The 17609-nt window shown below is 44.7% G+C and overlaps 1 protein-coding gene across 1 annotated transcript; it reads right to left on the reverse strand.

The window, feature by feature from the left end:
• Positions 1–2990: 2990 nt before the first annotated feature.
• On the reverse strand, positions 2991–16958 carry sertm1 (serine rich and transmembrane domain containing 1). The gene is made up of 2 exons (XM_014129745.2): positions 16497–16958; positions 2991–4516 (listed from the first exon to the last, which is right to left on the reverse strand). The coding sequence occupies exon 2, from the start codon at positions 4491–4493 to the stop codon at positions 4143–4145; it is 351 nt and encodes a 116-aa protein (XP_013985220.1). The 5' UTR covers positions 4494–4516; positions 16497–16958; the 3' UTR covers positions 2991–4142.
• Between the last annotated feature and the right edge of the window lie 651 nt (positions 16959–17609).

Consider the following 17609-nt stretch of genomic DNA (forward strand, 5'->3'; position numbering starts at 1 on the left):
AATACTCTGGCTTTATGGCATAAGGCCGCTGTTCCCTGGGAGAGAATACTCTGGCTTTATGGCATAAGGCCGCTGTTCCCTGGGAGAGAATACTCTGGCTTTATGGCATAAGGCCGCTGTTCCCTGGGAGAGAATACTCTGGCTTTATGGCATAAGGCCGCTGTTCCCTGGGAGAGAATACTCTGGCTTTATGGCATAAGGCCGCTGTTCCCTGGGAGAGAATACTCTGGCTTTATGGCATAAGGCCGCTGTTCCCTGGGAGAGAATACTCTGGCTTTATGGCATAAGGCCGCTGTTCCCTGGGAGAGAATACTCTGGCTTTATGGCATAAGGCCGCTGTTCCCTGGGAGAGAATACTCTGGCTTTATGGCATAAGGCCGCTGTTCCCTGGGAGAGAATACTCTGGCTTTATGACATAAGGCCGCTGTTCCCTGGGAGAGAATACTCTGGCTTTATGGCATAAGGCCGCTGTTCCCTGGGAGAGAATACTCTGGCTTTATGGCATAAGGCCGCTGTTCCCTGGGAGAGAATACTCTGGCTTTATGGCATAAGGCCGCTGTTCCCTGAGAGAGAATACTCTGGCTTTATGGCATAAGGCCGCTGTTCCCTGGGAGAGAATACTCTGGCTTTATGGCATAAGGCCGCTGTTCCCTGGGAGAGAATACTCTGGCTTTATGGCATAAGGCCGCTGTTCCCTGGGAGAGAATACTCTGGCTTTATGGCATAAGGCCGCTGTTCCCTGGGAGAGAATACTCTGGCTTTATGGCATAAGGCCGCTGTTCCCTGGGAGAGAATACTCTGGCTTTATGGCATAAGGCCGCTGTTCCCTGGGAGAGAATACTCTGGCTTTATGGCATAAGGCCGCTGTTCCCTGGGAGAGAATACTCTGGCTTTATGGCATAAGGCCGCTGTTCCCTGGGAGAGAATACTCTGGCTTTATGGCATAAGGCCGCTGTTCCCTGGGAGAGAATACTCTGGCTTTATGGCATAAGGCCGCTGTTCCCTGGGAGAGAATACTCTGGCTTTATGGCATAAGGCCGCTGTTCCCTGGGAGAGAATACTCTGGCTTTATGGCATAAGGCCGCTGTTCCCTGGGAGAGAATACTCTGGCTTTATGGCATAAGGCCGCTGTTCCCTGGGAGAGAATACTCTGGCTTTATGGCATAAGGCCGCTGTTCCCTGGGAGAGAATACTCTGGCTTTATGGCATAAGGCCGCTGTTCCCTGGGAGAGAATACTCTGGCTTTATGGCATAAGGCCGCTGTTCCCTGGGAGAGAATACTCTGGCTTTATGGCATAAGGCCGCTGTTCCCTGGGAGAGAATACTCTGGCTTTATGGCATAAGGCCGCTGTTCCCTGGGAGAGAATACTCTGGCTTTATGGCATAAGGCCGCTGTTCCCTGGGAGAGAATACTCTGGCTTTATGGCATAAGGCCGCTGTTCCCTGGGAGAGAATACTCTGGCTTTATGGCATAAGGCCGCTGTTCCCTGGGAGAGAATACTCTGGCTTTATGGCATAAGGCCGCTGTTCCCTGGGAGAGAATACTCTGGCTTTATGACATAAGGCCACTGTTCCCTGGGAGAGAATACTCTGGCTTTATGGCATAAGGCCGCTGTTCCCTGGGAGAGAATACTCTGGCTTTATGGCATAAGGCCGCTGTTCCCTGGGAGAGAATACTCTGGCTTTATGGCATAAGGCCGCTGTTCCCTGGGAGAGAATACTCTGGCTTTATGGCATAAGGCCGCTGTTCCCTGGGAGAGAATACTCTGGCTTTATGGCATAAGGCCGCTGTTCCCTGGGAGAGAATACTCTGGCTTTATGGCATAAGGCCGCTGTTCCCTGGGAGAGAATACTCTGGCTTTATGGCATAAGGCCGCTGTTCCCTGGGAGAGAATACTCTGGCTTTATGGCATAAGGCCGCTGTTCCCTGGGAGAGAATACTCTGGCTTTATGACATAAGGCCGCTGTTCCCTGGGAGAGAATACTCTGGCTTTATGGCATAAGGCCGCTGTTCCCTGGGAGAGAATACTCTGGCTTTATGGCATAAGGCCGCTGTTCCCTGGGAGAGAATACTCTGGCTTTATGGCATAAGGCCGCTGTTCCCTGGGAGAGAATACTCTGGCTTTATGGCATAAGGCCGCTGTTCCCTGGGAGAGAATACTCTGGCTTTATGGCATAAGGCCGCTGTTCCCTGGGAGAGAATACTCTGGCTTTATGGCATAAGGCCGCTGTTCCCTGGGAGAGAATACTCTGGCTTTATGGCATAAGGCCGCTGTTCCCTGGGAGAGAATACTCTGGCTTTATGGCATAAGGCCGCTGTTCCCTGGGAGAGAATACTCTGGCTTTATGGCATAAGGCCGCTGTTCCCTGGGAGAGAATACTCTGGCTTTATGGCATAAGGCCGCTGTTCCCTGGGAGAGAATACTCTGGCTTTATGGCATAAGGCCGCTGTTCCCTGGGAGAGAATACTCTGGCTTTATGGCATAAGGCCGCTGTTCCCTGGGAGAGAATACTCTGGCTTTATGGCATAAGGCCGCTGTTCCCTGGGAGAGAATACTCTGGCTTTATGGCATAAGGCCGCTGTTCCCTGGGAGAGAATACTCTGGCTTTATGGCATAAGGCCGCTGTTCCCTGGGAGAGAATACTCTGGCTTTATGACATAAGGCCGCTGTTCCCTGGGAGAGAATACTCTGGCTTTATGACATAAGGCCGCTGTTCCCTGGGAGAGAATACTCTGGCTTTATGGCATAAGGCCGCTGTTCCCTGGGAGAGAATACTCTGGCTTTATGGCATAAGGCCGCTGTTCCCTGGGAGAGAATACTCTGGCTTTATGGCATAAGGCCGCTGTTCCCTGGGAGAGAATACTCTTTGGCTTTATTTCTGTTCTTACTCATGTTCTTTTTCCTTGTGTGGAGTTTTTGTCCGTTACAATGTCAGGAAATGAGGCCAGTTGTGGGGTTATACCTTAAAACAAAGAGCGATATACAGTATTACAAATGTTAATATTTTTTATTGTTGAACCTTCTCGATATCCAGTCCATTACAATTCAATACTTTCAAAATAATCAAATATGAGGTCTGATTCAGTATGTACTTCACAGTTAAACCAGGTTAGTATAGGTTGCACTGGAAACAGTAGATATATTTTGATATTACAGAAAGAACTATACTTCGCAGTTAAATCAGGTTAGTACAGGTTGCCCTGGAAACAGTAGAGATATTTTGATATTACAGAAAGAACTATACTTTGCACTAAAATCAGGTTAGTACAGGTTTCCCTGGAAACAGTAGAGATATTTTGATATTACAGAAAGAACTATACTTCACAGTTAAACCAGGTTAGTACAGGTTGCCCTGGAAACAGTAAAGATTTAGGATATTACAGAAAGAAAACAGCAGAGGGGACAAGTCTGAAATGGCGTCCTATTCCCTATAGAGAACACTACTGTTGGCCAGAGCCAATTATATAGGGAATATGGTACCATTTTGTACACAGCCAGAGAAAGATGAACTTTGAATTAAAGCAATCCTGGATGAGATATGTTATCTGAGATAAACATAACAGTCACATAATGTTAATCCATGTGGAATTAGTAACAGAAGCGGTTGTTTCCTATTTCAAATAAAAAGAGAAAGACCGATATAAATCACACTGAAAGCGACACTAGATAAGATTAAACCCCGGCCAACTTGCCTGAGGACTTCTAAGATTTCAAAGTTGTATTCCATGGAGGCAAGAATCGAAACAGACCTCTTGGTGTTTCATTATTGCACACCGTAGAAAAATGTTTTCGGCCCTTTTGCTTCCGTTTGGGTCGTAGTAAATATACCCCAGATTCAAAAACAGAGTTCTCTCTCCCTCTTCCTGGTTCTGTTTTTTTACACAGTGAACTATGTTTCCCATGAGCCAAAAGGAGAAGTCACAGAGGGTTCAGAGTTCAGTTCAAGCTACCGCCTTAACACATCGAAGTAAAGTCCCATATGGTCCAACTGAAAAGCTTGTATACGTGTGTGTGTGTGTGTGTGTGTGTGTGTGTGTGTGTGTGTGTGTGTGTGTGTGTGTGTGTGTGTGTGTGTGTGTGTGTGTGTGTGTGTGTGTGTGTGTGTGTGTATTTGTGTGTGTATATGTGTGTGTGTGTCTCTCAGATGGACAGTGAGGACACGGTGGACCTCTGTGAAGATATACTACAGATCTCCATGTTGGTGAATGAGCTGCCCCCCTCACTGCTGCAGTCAGCTACAGAGGATGATGATGTAATGATGTTCTTTAGCCTGTGGAGGGCGATGATGATCGTCGACAGCAGGAACACCAGCAGACTGAGGAAGATCCACACGTACACGTAAACATTCTCCTGTCGCCCCGACGACAACCCTGTCCCCGCCGCCGCGGCTGCAGTGGAAACGGAGGTGGGGGAGAACCTCAGGAAGTTTCCGTTGTCTGGGGAGATTTCGGTTCTGTTCAGCTCCTCCAATGGGAAGTCCATACCGGACATCCTGACGATTGGAATGGACAGATCTGAGAGAGAGGAGAAATAGGTTGTTACTAAGCCTTATAGTAAGGTGATTTCATAGCCTCGTAACCATCAATTAAGTTCAATTAAGAGAACATTAAGAGTGGAACCCAGATACAAAGCAGGACTCGCTGGAAACAGAGATGTCAATGTAACTTCCCTGGTTAAATAAAGGATCAACAAATACATACAAACATGCTGTAAAGACAAGAGGATCATTATAAAATGTGGATGTGGTTACTGAGATGGTAAACACTTCTCCAGGCGTTTTGAGATCTGATCATCTGTGCAAAATGTGCATATCTGGAACTCACCCTAAAACGACAGGTACAGTATTAGACAGTGGAGTGGTCCAAGACACCCTCTCAGTGTTGTCTATCTGAGGGAGTAGCAGACTTTGTGATAAATTAGAAAAGGACATTTCTTAAAAGAAAACGTGTGTGCTGCGTCAGCTGTCCAATAATATTTTTCATTGAAGAGGTTTAGAAGATGAAGTTGTTAGAGGGTAGTGTTGATAAATTGAGGCTGGCGCAGTAATAGAACAAGGCTAGTAATAGAACTGAGCTAGCAATAGAACTAGGATAACGTAGTAATATAACTAGGCTAGTGTAGTAATAGAACAAGGCTAGTGTAGTAATAGAACTAGGCTAGTGCAGTAATAGAACAAGGCTAGTAATAGAACTGAGCTAGCAATAGAACTAGGATAACGTAGTAACAGAACTAGGCTAGTGTAGTAATAGAACAAGGCTAGTAATAGAACTGGGCTAGCAATAGAACTAGGATAACGTAGTAACAGAACTAGGCTAGTGTAGTAATAGAACAAGGCTAGTAATAGAACTGGGCTAGCAATAGAACTAGGATAACGTAGCAATAGAACTAGGCTAGTGCAGTAATAGAACAAGGCTAGTAATAGAACTGGGCTAGTAGTAATAGAACTAGGCTAGTGCAGTAATAGAACAAGGCTAGTAATAGAACTCGGCTAGTAGTAATAGAACTAGGCTAGTGCAGTAATAGAACAAGGCTAGTAATAGAACTGGGCTAGTAGTAATAGAACTAGGCTAGTGCAGTAATAGAACAAGGCTAGTAATAGAACTCGGCTAGTAGTAATAGAACTCGGTTAGTAACAGAACTAGGCTAGTGTAGTAATAGAACTAGGCAAGTGTAGTAAAATAACTAGGCTATTAATAGAACTATGCTAGTGTAGTAATATAACTAGGCTAGTAATAGAACTAGGCTGGTATAGTAATAGAACTAGGCTGGTATAGTAATAGAACTAGGCTGGTATAGTAATAGAACTAGGCTAGTGTAGTAATAGAACTAGGCTAGTGTAGTAATAGAACTAGGCAAGTGTAGTATAAGAACTAGGCTAGTGAAGAAATAGAACTAGGCTAGTATAAGAACTAGGCTAGTGTAGTAATAGAACTAGGCTAGTGTAGTAATAGAACTAGGCTAGTGTAGTAATAGAACTAGGCAAGTGTAGTATAAGAACTAGGCTAGTGAAGAAATAGAACTAGGCTAGTGAAGTAATAGAACTAGGCTAGTGTAGTAATAGAACTAGGCTAGTATAAGAACTAGGCTAGTGTAGTAATATAACTAGGCTAGTGAAGAAATAGAACTAGGCTAGTGTAGTAATAGAACTAGGCTAGTATAAGAACTAGGCTAGTGTAGTAATAGAACTAGGCTAGTGTAGTAATAGAACTAGGCTGGTATAGTAATAGAACTAGGCTAGTGTAGTAATAGAACTAGGCAAGTGTAGTGTAAGAACTAGGCTAGTGTAGTAATAGAACTAGGCTAGTGTAGTAATAGAACTAGGCTAGTGTAGTAATAGAACTAGGCTAGTATAGTAATAGAACTGGGCTAGTGAAGAAATAGAACTAGGCTAGTGAAGTAATAGAACTAGGCTAGTGTAGTAATAGAACTAGGCTAGTATAAGAACTAGGCTAGTGTAGTAATATAACTAGGCAAGTGTAGTGTAAGAACTAGGCTAGTGTAGTAATAGAACTAGGCTGGTATAGTAATAGAACTAGGCTAGTGTAGTAATAGAACTAGGCAAGTGTAGTATAAGAACTAGGCTAGTGTAGTAATAGAACTAGGCTAGTGAAGTAATAGAACTAGGCTAGTGTAGTAATAGAACTAGGCTAGTGAAGTAATAGAACTAGGCTAGTGTAGTAATAGAACTAGGCAAGTGTAGTGTAAGAACTAGGCTAGTGTAGTAATAGAACTAGGCTGGTATAGTAATAGAACTAGGCTAGTGTAGTAATAGAACTAGGCAAGTGTAGTATAAGAACTAGGCTAGTGTAGTAATAGAACTAGGCAAGTGTAGTATAAGAACTAGGCTAGTGTAGTAATAGAACTAGGCTAGTGTAGTAATAGAACTAGGCTGGTATAGTAATAGAACTAGGCTAGTGTAGTAATAGAACTAGGCTAGTGTAGTAATAGAACTAGGCTGGTGTAGTAATAGAACTAGGCTAGTGTAGTAATAGAACTAGGCTAGTGTAGTAATAGAACTAGGCTAGTATAGTAATAGAACTGGGCTAGTGAATTAATAGAACTGGGCTAGTAATAGAAATAGGCAAGTGTAGTAATAGAAATTGGCTGGTGTAGTAATAGAACTAGGCTAGCAATAGAACTGGGCTAGTGTAGTAATAGAACGAGGCTAGTAATATAACTAGGCTAGTGTAGTAATAGAACGAGGCTAGTAATATAACTAGGCTAGTGTAGTAATTGAACGAGGCTAGTAATATAACTAGCCTCGTTCCATGATCTCGCCATCACGGTTGACAACTCCCTTGTGTCCTCCTCCCAGAGTGCTAAGAGCCTTGGCGTGACCCTGGACAAAACCCTGTCGTTCTCCACCAACATCAAGGCGGTGACCCGATCCTGTAGGTTCATGCTCTACAACATTCGCAGAGTACGACCCTGCCTCAGACAGGAAGCGGCGCAGGTCCTAATCCAGGCACTTGTCATCTCCCGTTTGGATTACTGCAACTCGCTGTTGGCTGGGCTCCCTGCCTGTGCCATTAAACCCCTACAACTCATCCAGAACGCCGCAGCCCGTCTGGTGTTCAACCTTCCCAAGTTCTCTCACGTCACCCCGCTCCTCCGCTCTCTCCACTGGCTTCCAGTCGAAGCTCGCATCCGCTACAAGACCATGGTGCTTGCCTACGGAGCTGTGAGGGGAACGGCACCTCCGTACCTTCAGGCTCTGATCAGGCCCTACACCCAAACAAGGGCACTCCGTTCATCCACCTCTGGCCTGCTCGCCTCCCTACCTCTGAGGAAGCACAGTTCCCGCTCAGCCCAGTCAAAACTGTTCGCTGCTCTGGCACCCCAATGGTGGAAAAAGCTCCCTCACGACGCCAGGACAGCGGAGTCAATCACCACCTTCCGGAGACACCTGAAACCCCACCTCTTCAAGGAATACCTGGGATAGGATAAAGTAATCCTTCTAACCCCCCCCTTAAAAGATTTAGATGCACTATTGTAAAGTGGTTGTTCCACTGGATATTATAAGGTGAATGCACCAATTTGTAAGTCGCTCTGGATAAGAGCGTCTGCTAAATGACTTAAATGTTAAATGTTAACTAGGCTAGTGTAGTAATAGAACAAGGCTAGTAATAGAACTGGGCTAGTATTTGAACTAGGCTGGTGTAGTAATAGAACTAGGCTAGTGTAGTAATAGAACTGGGCTAGTAGTTCAACTAGGCTAGTGTAGTAATAGAACTAGGCTAGCGAAGTAATAGAACTAGGCTAGTAAAAGAAATTGGCTGGTGTAGTAAAAGAACTAGGCTAGTGTAGTAATAAAACTTAGCTGGTGTACTAATAGAAATAAGCTAGTGTAGTAATAGAACTAGTTTAGTAATTGAACTAGGATAGCGAAGTAATAGAACTAGGCTAGTGTAGTAATAGAACTTAGCTGGTGAACTAATAGAACTAGGCTGGTATAGTAATAGAACTAGGCTAGTGTAGTAATAGAACTAGGCTAGTGTAGTAATAGAACTAGGCTAGTGTAGTAAAATAACTTGGCTAGTGTAGTAATAGAACTAGTTTAGTAATTGAACTAGGGTAGCGAAGTAATAGAACTAGGCTAGTGTAGTAATATAACATGGCTGGTGTAGTAATTGAACTAGTTTAGTAATTGAACGAGGATAGTGTAGTAATAGAACTAGGATAGTGTAGTAATAGAACTAGGCTGGTGTAGTAATAGAACTGGGCTAGTGTAGTTATAGAACAAGGCTAGTGTAGTAATAGAACAAGGCTAGTAATATAACTAGGCTAGTGTAGTAATGTAACTAGGCTAGTGTAGTAATATAACTAGGCTAGTGTAGTAATGTAACTAGGCTAGTGTAGTAATAGAACTAGGCTAGTAATAGAACTAGGCTAGTGTAGTAATAGAACTAGGCTAGTGTAGTAATAGAACTAGGCTAGTGTAGTAATAGAACTAGGCTAGTAATAGAACTAGGCTAGTGTAGTAATAGAACTAGGCTAGTGTAGTAATAGAACTAGGCTAGTAATAGAACTAGGCTAGCGAAGTAATATAACTTAGCTGGTGAACTAATAGAACTAGGCTGGTATAGTAATAGAACTAGGCTAGTGTAGTAATAGAACTAGGCTAGTGTAGTAATAGAACTAGGCTAGTGTAGTAAAATAACTTGGCTAGTGTAGTAATAGAACTAGTTTAGTAATTGAACTAGGATAGCGAAGTAATAGAACTGGGCTAGTGTAGTAATATAACATGGCTGGTGTAGTAATTGAACTAGTTTAGTAATTGAACTAGGATAGCGAAGTAATAGAACTAGGATAGCGAAGTAATAGAACTAGGCTAGTGTAGTAATAGAACTAGGCTAGTATAGTAATAGAACTAGTTTAGTAATTGAACTAGGATAGTGTAGTAATAGAACTAGGCTAGTGTAGTAATAGAACTAGGCTAGTGTAGTAATAGAACTAGGCTAGTGTAGTAATAGAACTAGGCTAGTAAAAGAACTAGGCTAGTGTAGTAATAGAACTAGGCTAGTGTAGTAATAGAACTAGGCTAGTGTAGTAATAGAACTAGGCTAGCAATAGATCTAGGCTAGTGTAGTTTTAGAACTAAGCTAGTGTAGTAATAGAACTAGGCTAGTGTAGTTTTAGAACTAAGCTAGTGTAGTAATAGAACTAGGCTAGTGAAGTAATAGAACTAGGCTAGTGTAGTAATAGAACTAGGCTAGTGTAGTTTTAGAACTAGGCTAGTGTAGTAATAGAACTAGGCTAGTGTAGTAATAGAACTAGGCTAGCAATAGATCTAGGCTAGTGTAGTTTTAGAACTAAGCTAGTGTAGTAATAGAACTAGGCTAGTGTAGTAATAGAACTAGGCTAGTGTAGTTTTAGAACTAGGCTAGTGTAGTAATAGAACTAGGCTAGTGTAGTAATAGAACTGGGCTAGTGTAGTAATAGAACTAGGCTAGTGTAGTAATAGAACTGGGCTAGTGTAGTAATAGAACTAGGCTAGTTTAGAAATAGAACTAGGCTAGTGTAGTAATAGAACTAGGCTAGTGTAGTAATAGAACTGGGCTAGTGAAGTAATAGAACTGGGCTAGTGTAGTAATAGAACTAGGCTAGTGTAGTAATAGAACTAGGCTGGTGTAGTAATAGAACTAGGCTAGTTTAGAAATAGAACTAGGCTAGTGTAGTAATAGAACTAGGCTAGTGAAGTAATAGAACTAGGCTAGCGAAGTAATAGAACTGGGCTAGTGTAGTAATAGAACTAGGCTAGTATAGTATTAGAACTGGGCTAGTGTAGTAATAGAACTAGGCTAGTGTAGTTTTAGAACTAAGCTAGTGTAGTAATAGAACTAGGCTAGTGTAGTTTTAGAACTAAGCTAGTGTAGTAATAGAACTAGGCTAGTTTAGAAATAGAACTGGGCTAGTAGTTCAACTAGGCTGGTGTAGTAATAGAACTAGGCTAGAAATAGAACTAGGCTAGTGTAGTAATAGAACTGGGCTAGTGTAGTAATAGAACTAGGCTAGTTTAGAAATAGAACTAGGCTAGTGTAGTAATAGAACTGGGCTAGTGTAGTAATAGAACTAGGCTAGTGTAGTAATAGAACTGGGCTAGTGTAGTAATAGAACTAGGCTAGTTTAGAAATAGAACTAGGCTAGTGTAGTAATAGAACTAGGCTAGTGTAGTAATAGAACTGGGCTAGTGAAGTAATAGAACTGGGCTAGTGTAGTAATAGAACTAGGCTAGTGTAGTAATAGAACTAGGCTGGTGTAGTAATAGAACTAGGCTAGTGTAGTAATAGAACTAGGCTAGTATAGTATTAGAACTGGGCTAGTAATAGAACTAGGCTAGTGACTGTACATTAAATATTAGCATTTATTCCTGGGTTTCTACATATCAGGCCCTTGGCTTCCTCAATGTAACACTACATGTTTACTGGGTTCTAGTAATGGTTTTCTACATAACAGGGCCAGTCTGAAAGAGAGACTCAGTGTCCAAAATAGTGTTGAGAAATTGTTGTAACTTCTGACAACATTCAAAAAATGAATTCAGAAATTCCATTTGGATGATTCCTTTGTTGATTCCATCCTGATTAGGAACTTCTGGAAAATTTAACCCGGTAACCTCAGGATACCAGATTTTTGCAAACCTGTTTGTAAAGCTAGACCTTTAGAGGCAGATTCCTCTCTGAGCTGAGAGGAATGGAGAGATCGAAGAGGAGAACAAGTGGAAGACTTCAAAAGGAGAGTGTATTTAACATAGAGGAGAGCGGGCAGCTCACCTCTCACTCTCTCCGTATCCTTCCCTCATATCCTTCCCGCTATTCGCATTGCCTCGCTGCAGCTGTCTATTGCTATTCGTGCAGTGTGTCTGTATGTCTCTCTGTAGTTCTCTCTCTCTCTCTCTCTCTCTCTCTCTCTCTCTGTCTCTCTCTCTCTCTGTCCTCTCTCTCTCTCTCTCTCTCTGTCTCTCTCTCTCTCTGTCTCTCTCTCTCTCTGTCCTCTCTCTCTCTCTCTCTCTCTCTCTCTCTCTCTCTGTCCTCTCTCTCTCTGTCCTCTCTCTCTCTGTCCTCTCTCTCTCTCTCTCTCTCTCTCTGTCTCTCTCTCTCTCTCTGTCCTCTCTCTCTCTCTCTCTCTCTCTCTCTCTCTCTGTCCTCTCTCTCTCTCTCTCTCTCTCTCTGTCTCTCTCTCTCTCTGTCTCTCTCTCTCTGTCTCTCTCTCTCTCTCTGTCTCTCTCTCTCTGTCCTCTCTCTCTCTCTGTCCTCTCTCTCTCTGTCTCTCTCTCTCTCTGTCTCTCTCTCTCTCTCTCTGTCCTCTCTCTCTCTCTGTCCTCTCTCTGTCCTTCTCTCTATTTCTCTCTTTCTCTCTCTCTCCTTCTCTCTCTGTCCTCTCTCTCTCTCTGTCCTCTCTCTCTCTCTGTCCTCTCTCTCTCCTTCTCTCTCTCTCTGTCTCTCTCTCACTCTCTCTCCCTCTCTCTGTCCTTCTCTCTCTCTCTCTCTCTCTCTCTGTCCTCTCTCTTTCTCTCTCTCTCTCTCTCTCTCTATCTCTCTCTCTCTGCGATCTCCCACTCTGTCTGGAATGGCTTGCTATAATTGGGTAGGCGTTAAGTGTACACATTGTGTTGGGACGGGAGTGTTTTCATACTCTTTTATTGAAATTGCACTCACTGTATATAGACTTTTTGTTTTCTTTTGTTCTACTGTATTATGGACTGTATGTTTTGTTTATTCCATGTGTAAGTCTGTGTTTTTTAATAATGGATTTAATGGTGCTCCGTGGGATGTTCAAAGATTTTTTTTATCACCCAACCCTGATCTGTACTTCTCCACAACTTTGTCCCTGACCTGTTTGGAGAGCTCCTTGGTTTTCATAGTGCCGCTTGCTTGGTGGTGCCCCTTGCTTAGTGGTGTTGCAGACTCTGGGGCCTTTCAGAACAGGTGTATATATACTGAGATCATGTGACAGATCATGTGACACTTAGATTGCACACAGGTGAACTTTATTTATTGAACTAATTCTGTGACTTCTGAAGGTAATATGTTTCACCAGATCTTATTTAGGGGCTTCATACCAAAGGGGGTGAACACATATGCACGCACCACTTTTGCGGTTTTAATTTTTAATTTATTTTTGAAGCAAGGTATTTTTTTCAGTTCACTTCACCAATTTGGACTATTTTGTGTTTGTCCACTACATGAAATCCAAATAAAAATCAATTTCAATTACAGGTTGTAATGCAACAAAATAGGAAAAACACCAAGGGGGGTGAATTCTTTTGCAAGGCACTGTATAGGGAATAGGGTGCCATAGAGCTCTGGTCTAACGTAGTGCACTGTATAGGGAATAGGGTGCCATAGAGCTCTGGTCTAACATAGTGCACTATATAGAGAATAGGGTGCCATAGAGCTCTGGTCTAACGGAGTGCACTATATAGAGAATAGGGTGCCATAGAGCTCTGGTCTAACGTAGTGCACTGTATAGGGAATAGGGTGCCATAGAGCTCTGGTCTAACGGAGTGCACTATATAGAGAATAGGGTGCCATAGAGCTCTGGTCTAACGGAGTGCACTATATAGGGAATAGGGTGCCATAGAGCTCTGGTCTAACGTAGTGCACTATATAGGGAATAGGTTGCCATAGGGCTCTGGTCTAACGTAGTGCACTATATAGGGAATAGGGTGCCATAGGGCTCTGGTCTAAAGTAGTGCACTATATAGAGAATAGGGTGCCATAGAGCTCTGGTCTAACATAGTGCACTATATAGGGAATAGGGTGCCATAGAGCTCTGGTCTAACGTAGTGCACTATATAGAGAATAGGGTGCCATAGGGCTCTGGTCTAACATAGTGCACTATATAGGGAATAGGGTGCCATAGGGCTCTGGTCTAACGTAGTGCACTATATAGGGAATAGGGTGCCATAGGGCTCTGGTCTAACGTAGTGCACTATATAGAGAATAGGGTGCCATTCAGGACTCAAACAGAGAGAGGAGCTGTCATTAAAGAACTATACTGTCTATTTCATTCACTTCCCACTCTTCTGTCTCTGTCTCTGTCCCCCCTATCTCGCTCTCTCCCTCTCCCCCTCCCTCTTTCCTCCTCTCTCCCTCTCTCTCCTCCTCCCTCTCCTCCTCTCCCTCCTACTCACTCTTGTTCCTCTGTCTTTTGATGTATTCATTTGTTGACGTTGTTTTGCTATGAACCGTCTGATAAATGTTGTTGATGTGAACTGAAGTGGCTGATAATTGCTCTTAATTATGCTTTTTGTATCCAGGCAACGGGCTTATTACTACGCTTTCTACTCCTAAAATGACTTCAGAGGTAAGAACACACACACACACACACACACACACACACACACACACACACACACACACACACACACACACACACACACACACACACACACACACACACACACACACACACACACACACACACACACACACACTTCACAGTGTGAGCGGAGGCCATTCTGTTGTTTACTCTATTGTGGTATTAACAGGCCATGAATAATGGATCAGTTTGTCTAAATGTCATGACATTCTGGCCTCAGCCTTGACCACGGGACTGTGTGTGTGTGTGTGTGTGTGTGTGTGTGTGTGTGTGTCATGCTGGTAGAGTCCGCCTGCTGTCATTTAAGCCTTCAAATCAGTTAGACGTCACTTCTCATTCTTTTATTGTCCATTTCCTCCCCTCTCTCCTTCCCTCTCTCATCCCTCTCTCTCCATCCCTCTCTCCATCCCTCTCTCCATCCCTCTCTCCCATCCCTCTCTCCCATCCCTCTCTCCCATCCCTCTCTCCTTCCCTCTCTCCATCCCTCTCTCCCATCCCTCTCTACATCGCTCTCTCCTTCCCTCTCTCCATCCCTCTCTCCCATCCCTCTCTCCATCCCTCTCTCCTTCCCTCTCTCCATCCCTCTCTCCCATCCCTCTCTCCCATCCCTCTCTCCATCCCTCTCTACATCCCTCTCTCCTTCCCTCTCTCCTTCCCTCTCTCCATCCCTCTCTCCCATCCCTCTCTCCATCCCTCTCTCCATTCCTCTCTCCTCCCCTCTCTCCATTTCTCTTTCCATTCCTCTCTCCCTATCCCTCTCTCCCATCCCTCTCTCCATTCCCCTCTCCTCCCCTCTCTCCATCTCTCTCTCCATCCCTCTCTCCATCCCTCTCTCCCATCCCTCTCTCCATCCCTCTCTCCATTCCTCTCTCCATCCCTCTCTCCATCCCTCTCTCCATTCCTCTCTCCATCCCTCTCGCCATCCCTCTCTCCATCCCTCTCTCCATCCCTCTCGCCATCCCTCTCTCCATTCCTCTCTCCATCCCTCTCTCCATCCCTCTCTCATCCCTCTCTCCATCCCTCTCTCCTACCCTCTCTCCATCCCTCTCTCCTACCCTCTCTCCATCCCTCTCTCCATCCCTCTCTCCATTCCTTTCTCCATCCCTCTCTCCATCCTTCTCGTTCTCTCCGCCAGAGGAAGTGCACTCATTCAAGTGTTTTTGTCCATTTTTATGAATGAATCAATTCTTGAGCTTGTTAACTGAACTACAGTTCATTCATTTAGGATGAATTAACCTGAAGCAGGAAAAGTTACTATTGACTCCTTGACACGTAAGCACACCCACACCCACACACACACACACACACACACACACACACACACACACACACACACACACACACACACACACACACACACACACAATCAGACACACACACACACAAAATCAGACACACACAATCAGACACAATCACACACACACACAATCAGACACAATCACACACACACACACACACACACAATCAGACACCCACACACACACACACACACACACACACACAATCAGACACACACACACACAATCAGACACACACAATCAGACACACACACACACACACACACACACAATCACACACACACACACAATCAGACACACACATAACCACACACACAAAGAGCTCTCACACTGAGTGAGAAAGAGAGAGTGTGAAAGAGAGAGAGAGGTCATGTGGAGAGTAATTGGGATTCCACAGAGGATGTGAGTAAAAGAAAAAGAGTGAATAACAGAGAAAGGAAGAGAGAGAGGGAGGGAGAGAGAGGGGGAGAGAGAGAGAGAGAGAGAGAGGGAGAAACTGAGGTCATGGATTGATTGGAATTCTACAGAAGATTTGAATAAAGAAGAAAGGAAGGAGAGAGAGAGGGAGAGGGAGGGGAGAGGGAAAGAAGGGGAAGAGAGAAGAGGGGAGAGCGAGAGGAGGGGCGAGAGAGAGGAGGGGAAGGGAGAGAGAGGGAGAGAGAGACGGACAGAGAGAGAGAGGGGGAGAGGAAACAGAGAAGGTTGTCATAGGGTGATTCCGTATGGAAGAGTTTAATAATAATGTTAAAGAAAGCGCTAGTGATGAGAGGGAGGGAGAGAGGGAGTGGGGGGAGGGGAAGGAGTGTGGGAGAGAGTGTGGGAGTGTGGGTGGTAGGAAGGAGGGAGGGGGAATGGAGGGGAAGAGAGAGGAGGGGAAGAGAGGAGGGGAAGAGAGAAAGGAGGGGAAGAGAGAAAGGAGGGGAAGAGAGAGAGGAGGGGAGAGAGGAGGGGAGAGAGGAGGGGGAAAGAGAAAGGAGGGGAAGAGAGAGGAGGGGAGAGAGAGAGGAGGAGAGAGAGAGGAGGGGGATAGAGAGAGGAGGGGGATAGAGAAGATGGGAGAGAGAGGAGGGGAGAGAGAGAGGAGGGGAAGAGAGAGGAGGGGAAGAGAGAGGAGGGGAAGAGAGAGGAGGGGAAGAGAGAGGAGGGGAAGAGAGAGGAGGGGAGAGAGAGGAGGGGAGAGAGAGAGAGAGGAGGGGAAGAGTATCAATCACTTCAGTACTTTGATCACCTGTACATTAATAACTGTTCATCAAGACTATGTATTTTATTCCCCTCTCTACTGTCACACACACACACACACACACACACACACACACACACACACACACACACACACACACACACACACACACACGCACACAGTAGAGTTCCTGACCTGTTATTGCTAGAAGAAGTCCTCTCTGTCACATCCCTCAATCTCCGTTTGATTGTTCAGCCAGACACTCCAGAAATCTCTCTCTCTCCTCTCGGTATGAGAGACAGCCGAGTGTGTATTTCTCTTCGACACGAGCAGTTCTTCTCCAATCACACACACACACACACACACACACTCTCTAAAATCAAATGTGTGTATGTGTGTGTGATATCTCCTCCAAACACAGTCCAGGAAAGACAGGATAGTAATCCAACAGATTGAACCAGTGAAGGAAAGAAAGAAGGGAAGGAAGATGGGAGCAGAGAAGAGAGAAGAGAGGAGAGAGTTCTTCACGCTGTTGTATTCATCCACTACTGAGAGCTGAGTGTTGCCTCACTGACCACTGTTCTCCTCCAACTCCCCCTCTCTCTATCTCTCTCTCTCTCTCACACACAATCTGTCGCTCATTGCTCTCTGACAATTAACACATTATCACCGCGCTCTCTTGTTTCTCTCTCTCACCCTCTCTCCTCCTCTCTGTGGTCTCTCTGTTTCTCTCTCTCTCACCCTCTCTCCTTCTCTCTGTGGTCTCTCTGTTTCTCTCTCTCTCACCCTCTCTCCTTCTCTCTGTGGTCTCTCTGTTTCTCTCTCTCTCACCCTCTCTCCTTCTCTCTGTGGTCTCTCTGTTTCTCTCTCTCTCACCCTCTCTCCTTCTCTCTGTGGTCTCTCTGTTTCTCTCTCTCTCACCCTCTCTCCTTCTCTCTGTGGTCTCTCTGTTTCTCTCTCTCTCACCCTCTCTCCTTCTCTCCGTGGTCTCTCTGTTTCTCTCTCTCTCACCCTCTCTCCTCCTCTCTGTGGTCTCTCTGTTTCTCTCTCTCTCTCACACCCTCTCTCCTTCTCTCTGTTTCTCTCTCTCTCACCCTCTCTCCTTCTCTCTGTGGTCTCTCTGTTTCTCTCTCTCTCACCCTCTCTCCTTCTCTCTGTTTCTCTCTCTCTCACCCTCTCTCCTTCTCTCTGTGGTCTCTCTGTTTCTCTCTCTCTCTCACACCCTCTCTCCTTCTCTCTGTTTCTCTCTCTCACACCCTCTCTCCTTCTCTATATGTCTCTCTGTTACTCTCCTTCCCCCTGTGTGTG

The sequence above is a fragment of the Salmo salar genome, chromosome ssa11, assembly GCF_905237065.1.
Source record: "Salmo salar chromosome ssa11, Ssal_v3.1, whole genome shotgun sequence".
Classification (NCBI taxonomy): Eukaryota; Metazoa; Chordata; class Actinopteri; order Salmoniformes; family Salmonidae; genus Salmo; species Salmo salar.

Excerpts from the sequence above, each read along its gene's own strand:
- sertm1 (XM_014129745.2), bottom strand. The coding sequence starts at position 4,493 with ATGTCCGGTATGGACTTCCCATTGGAGGAGCTGAACAGAACCGAAATC.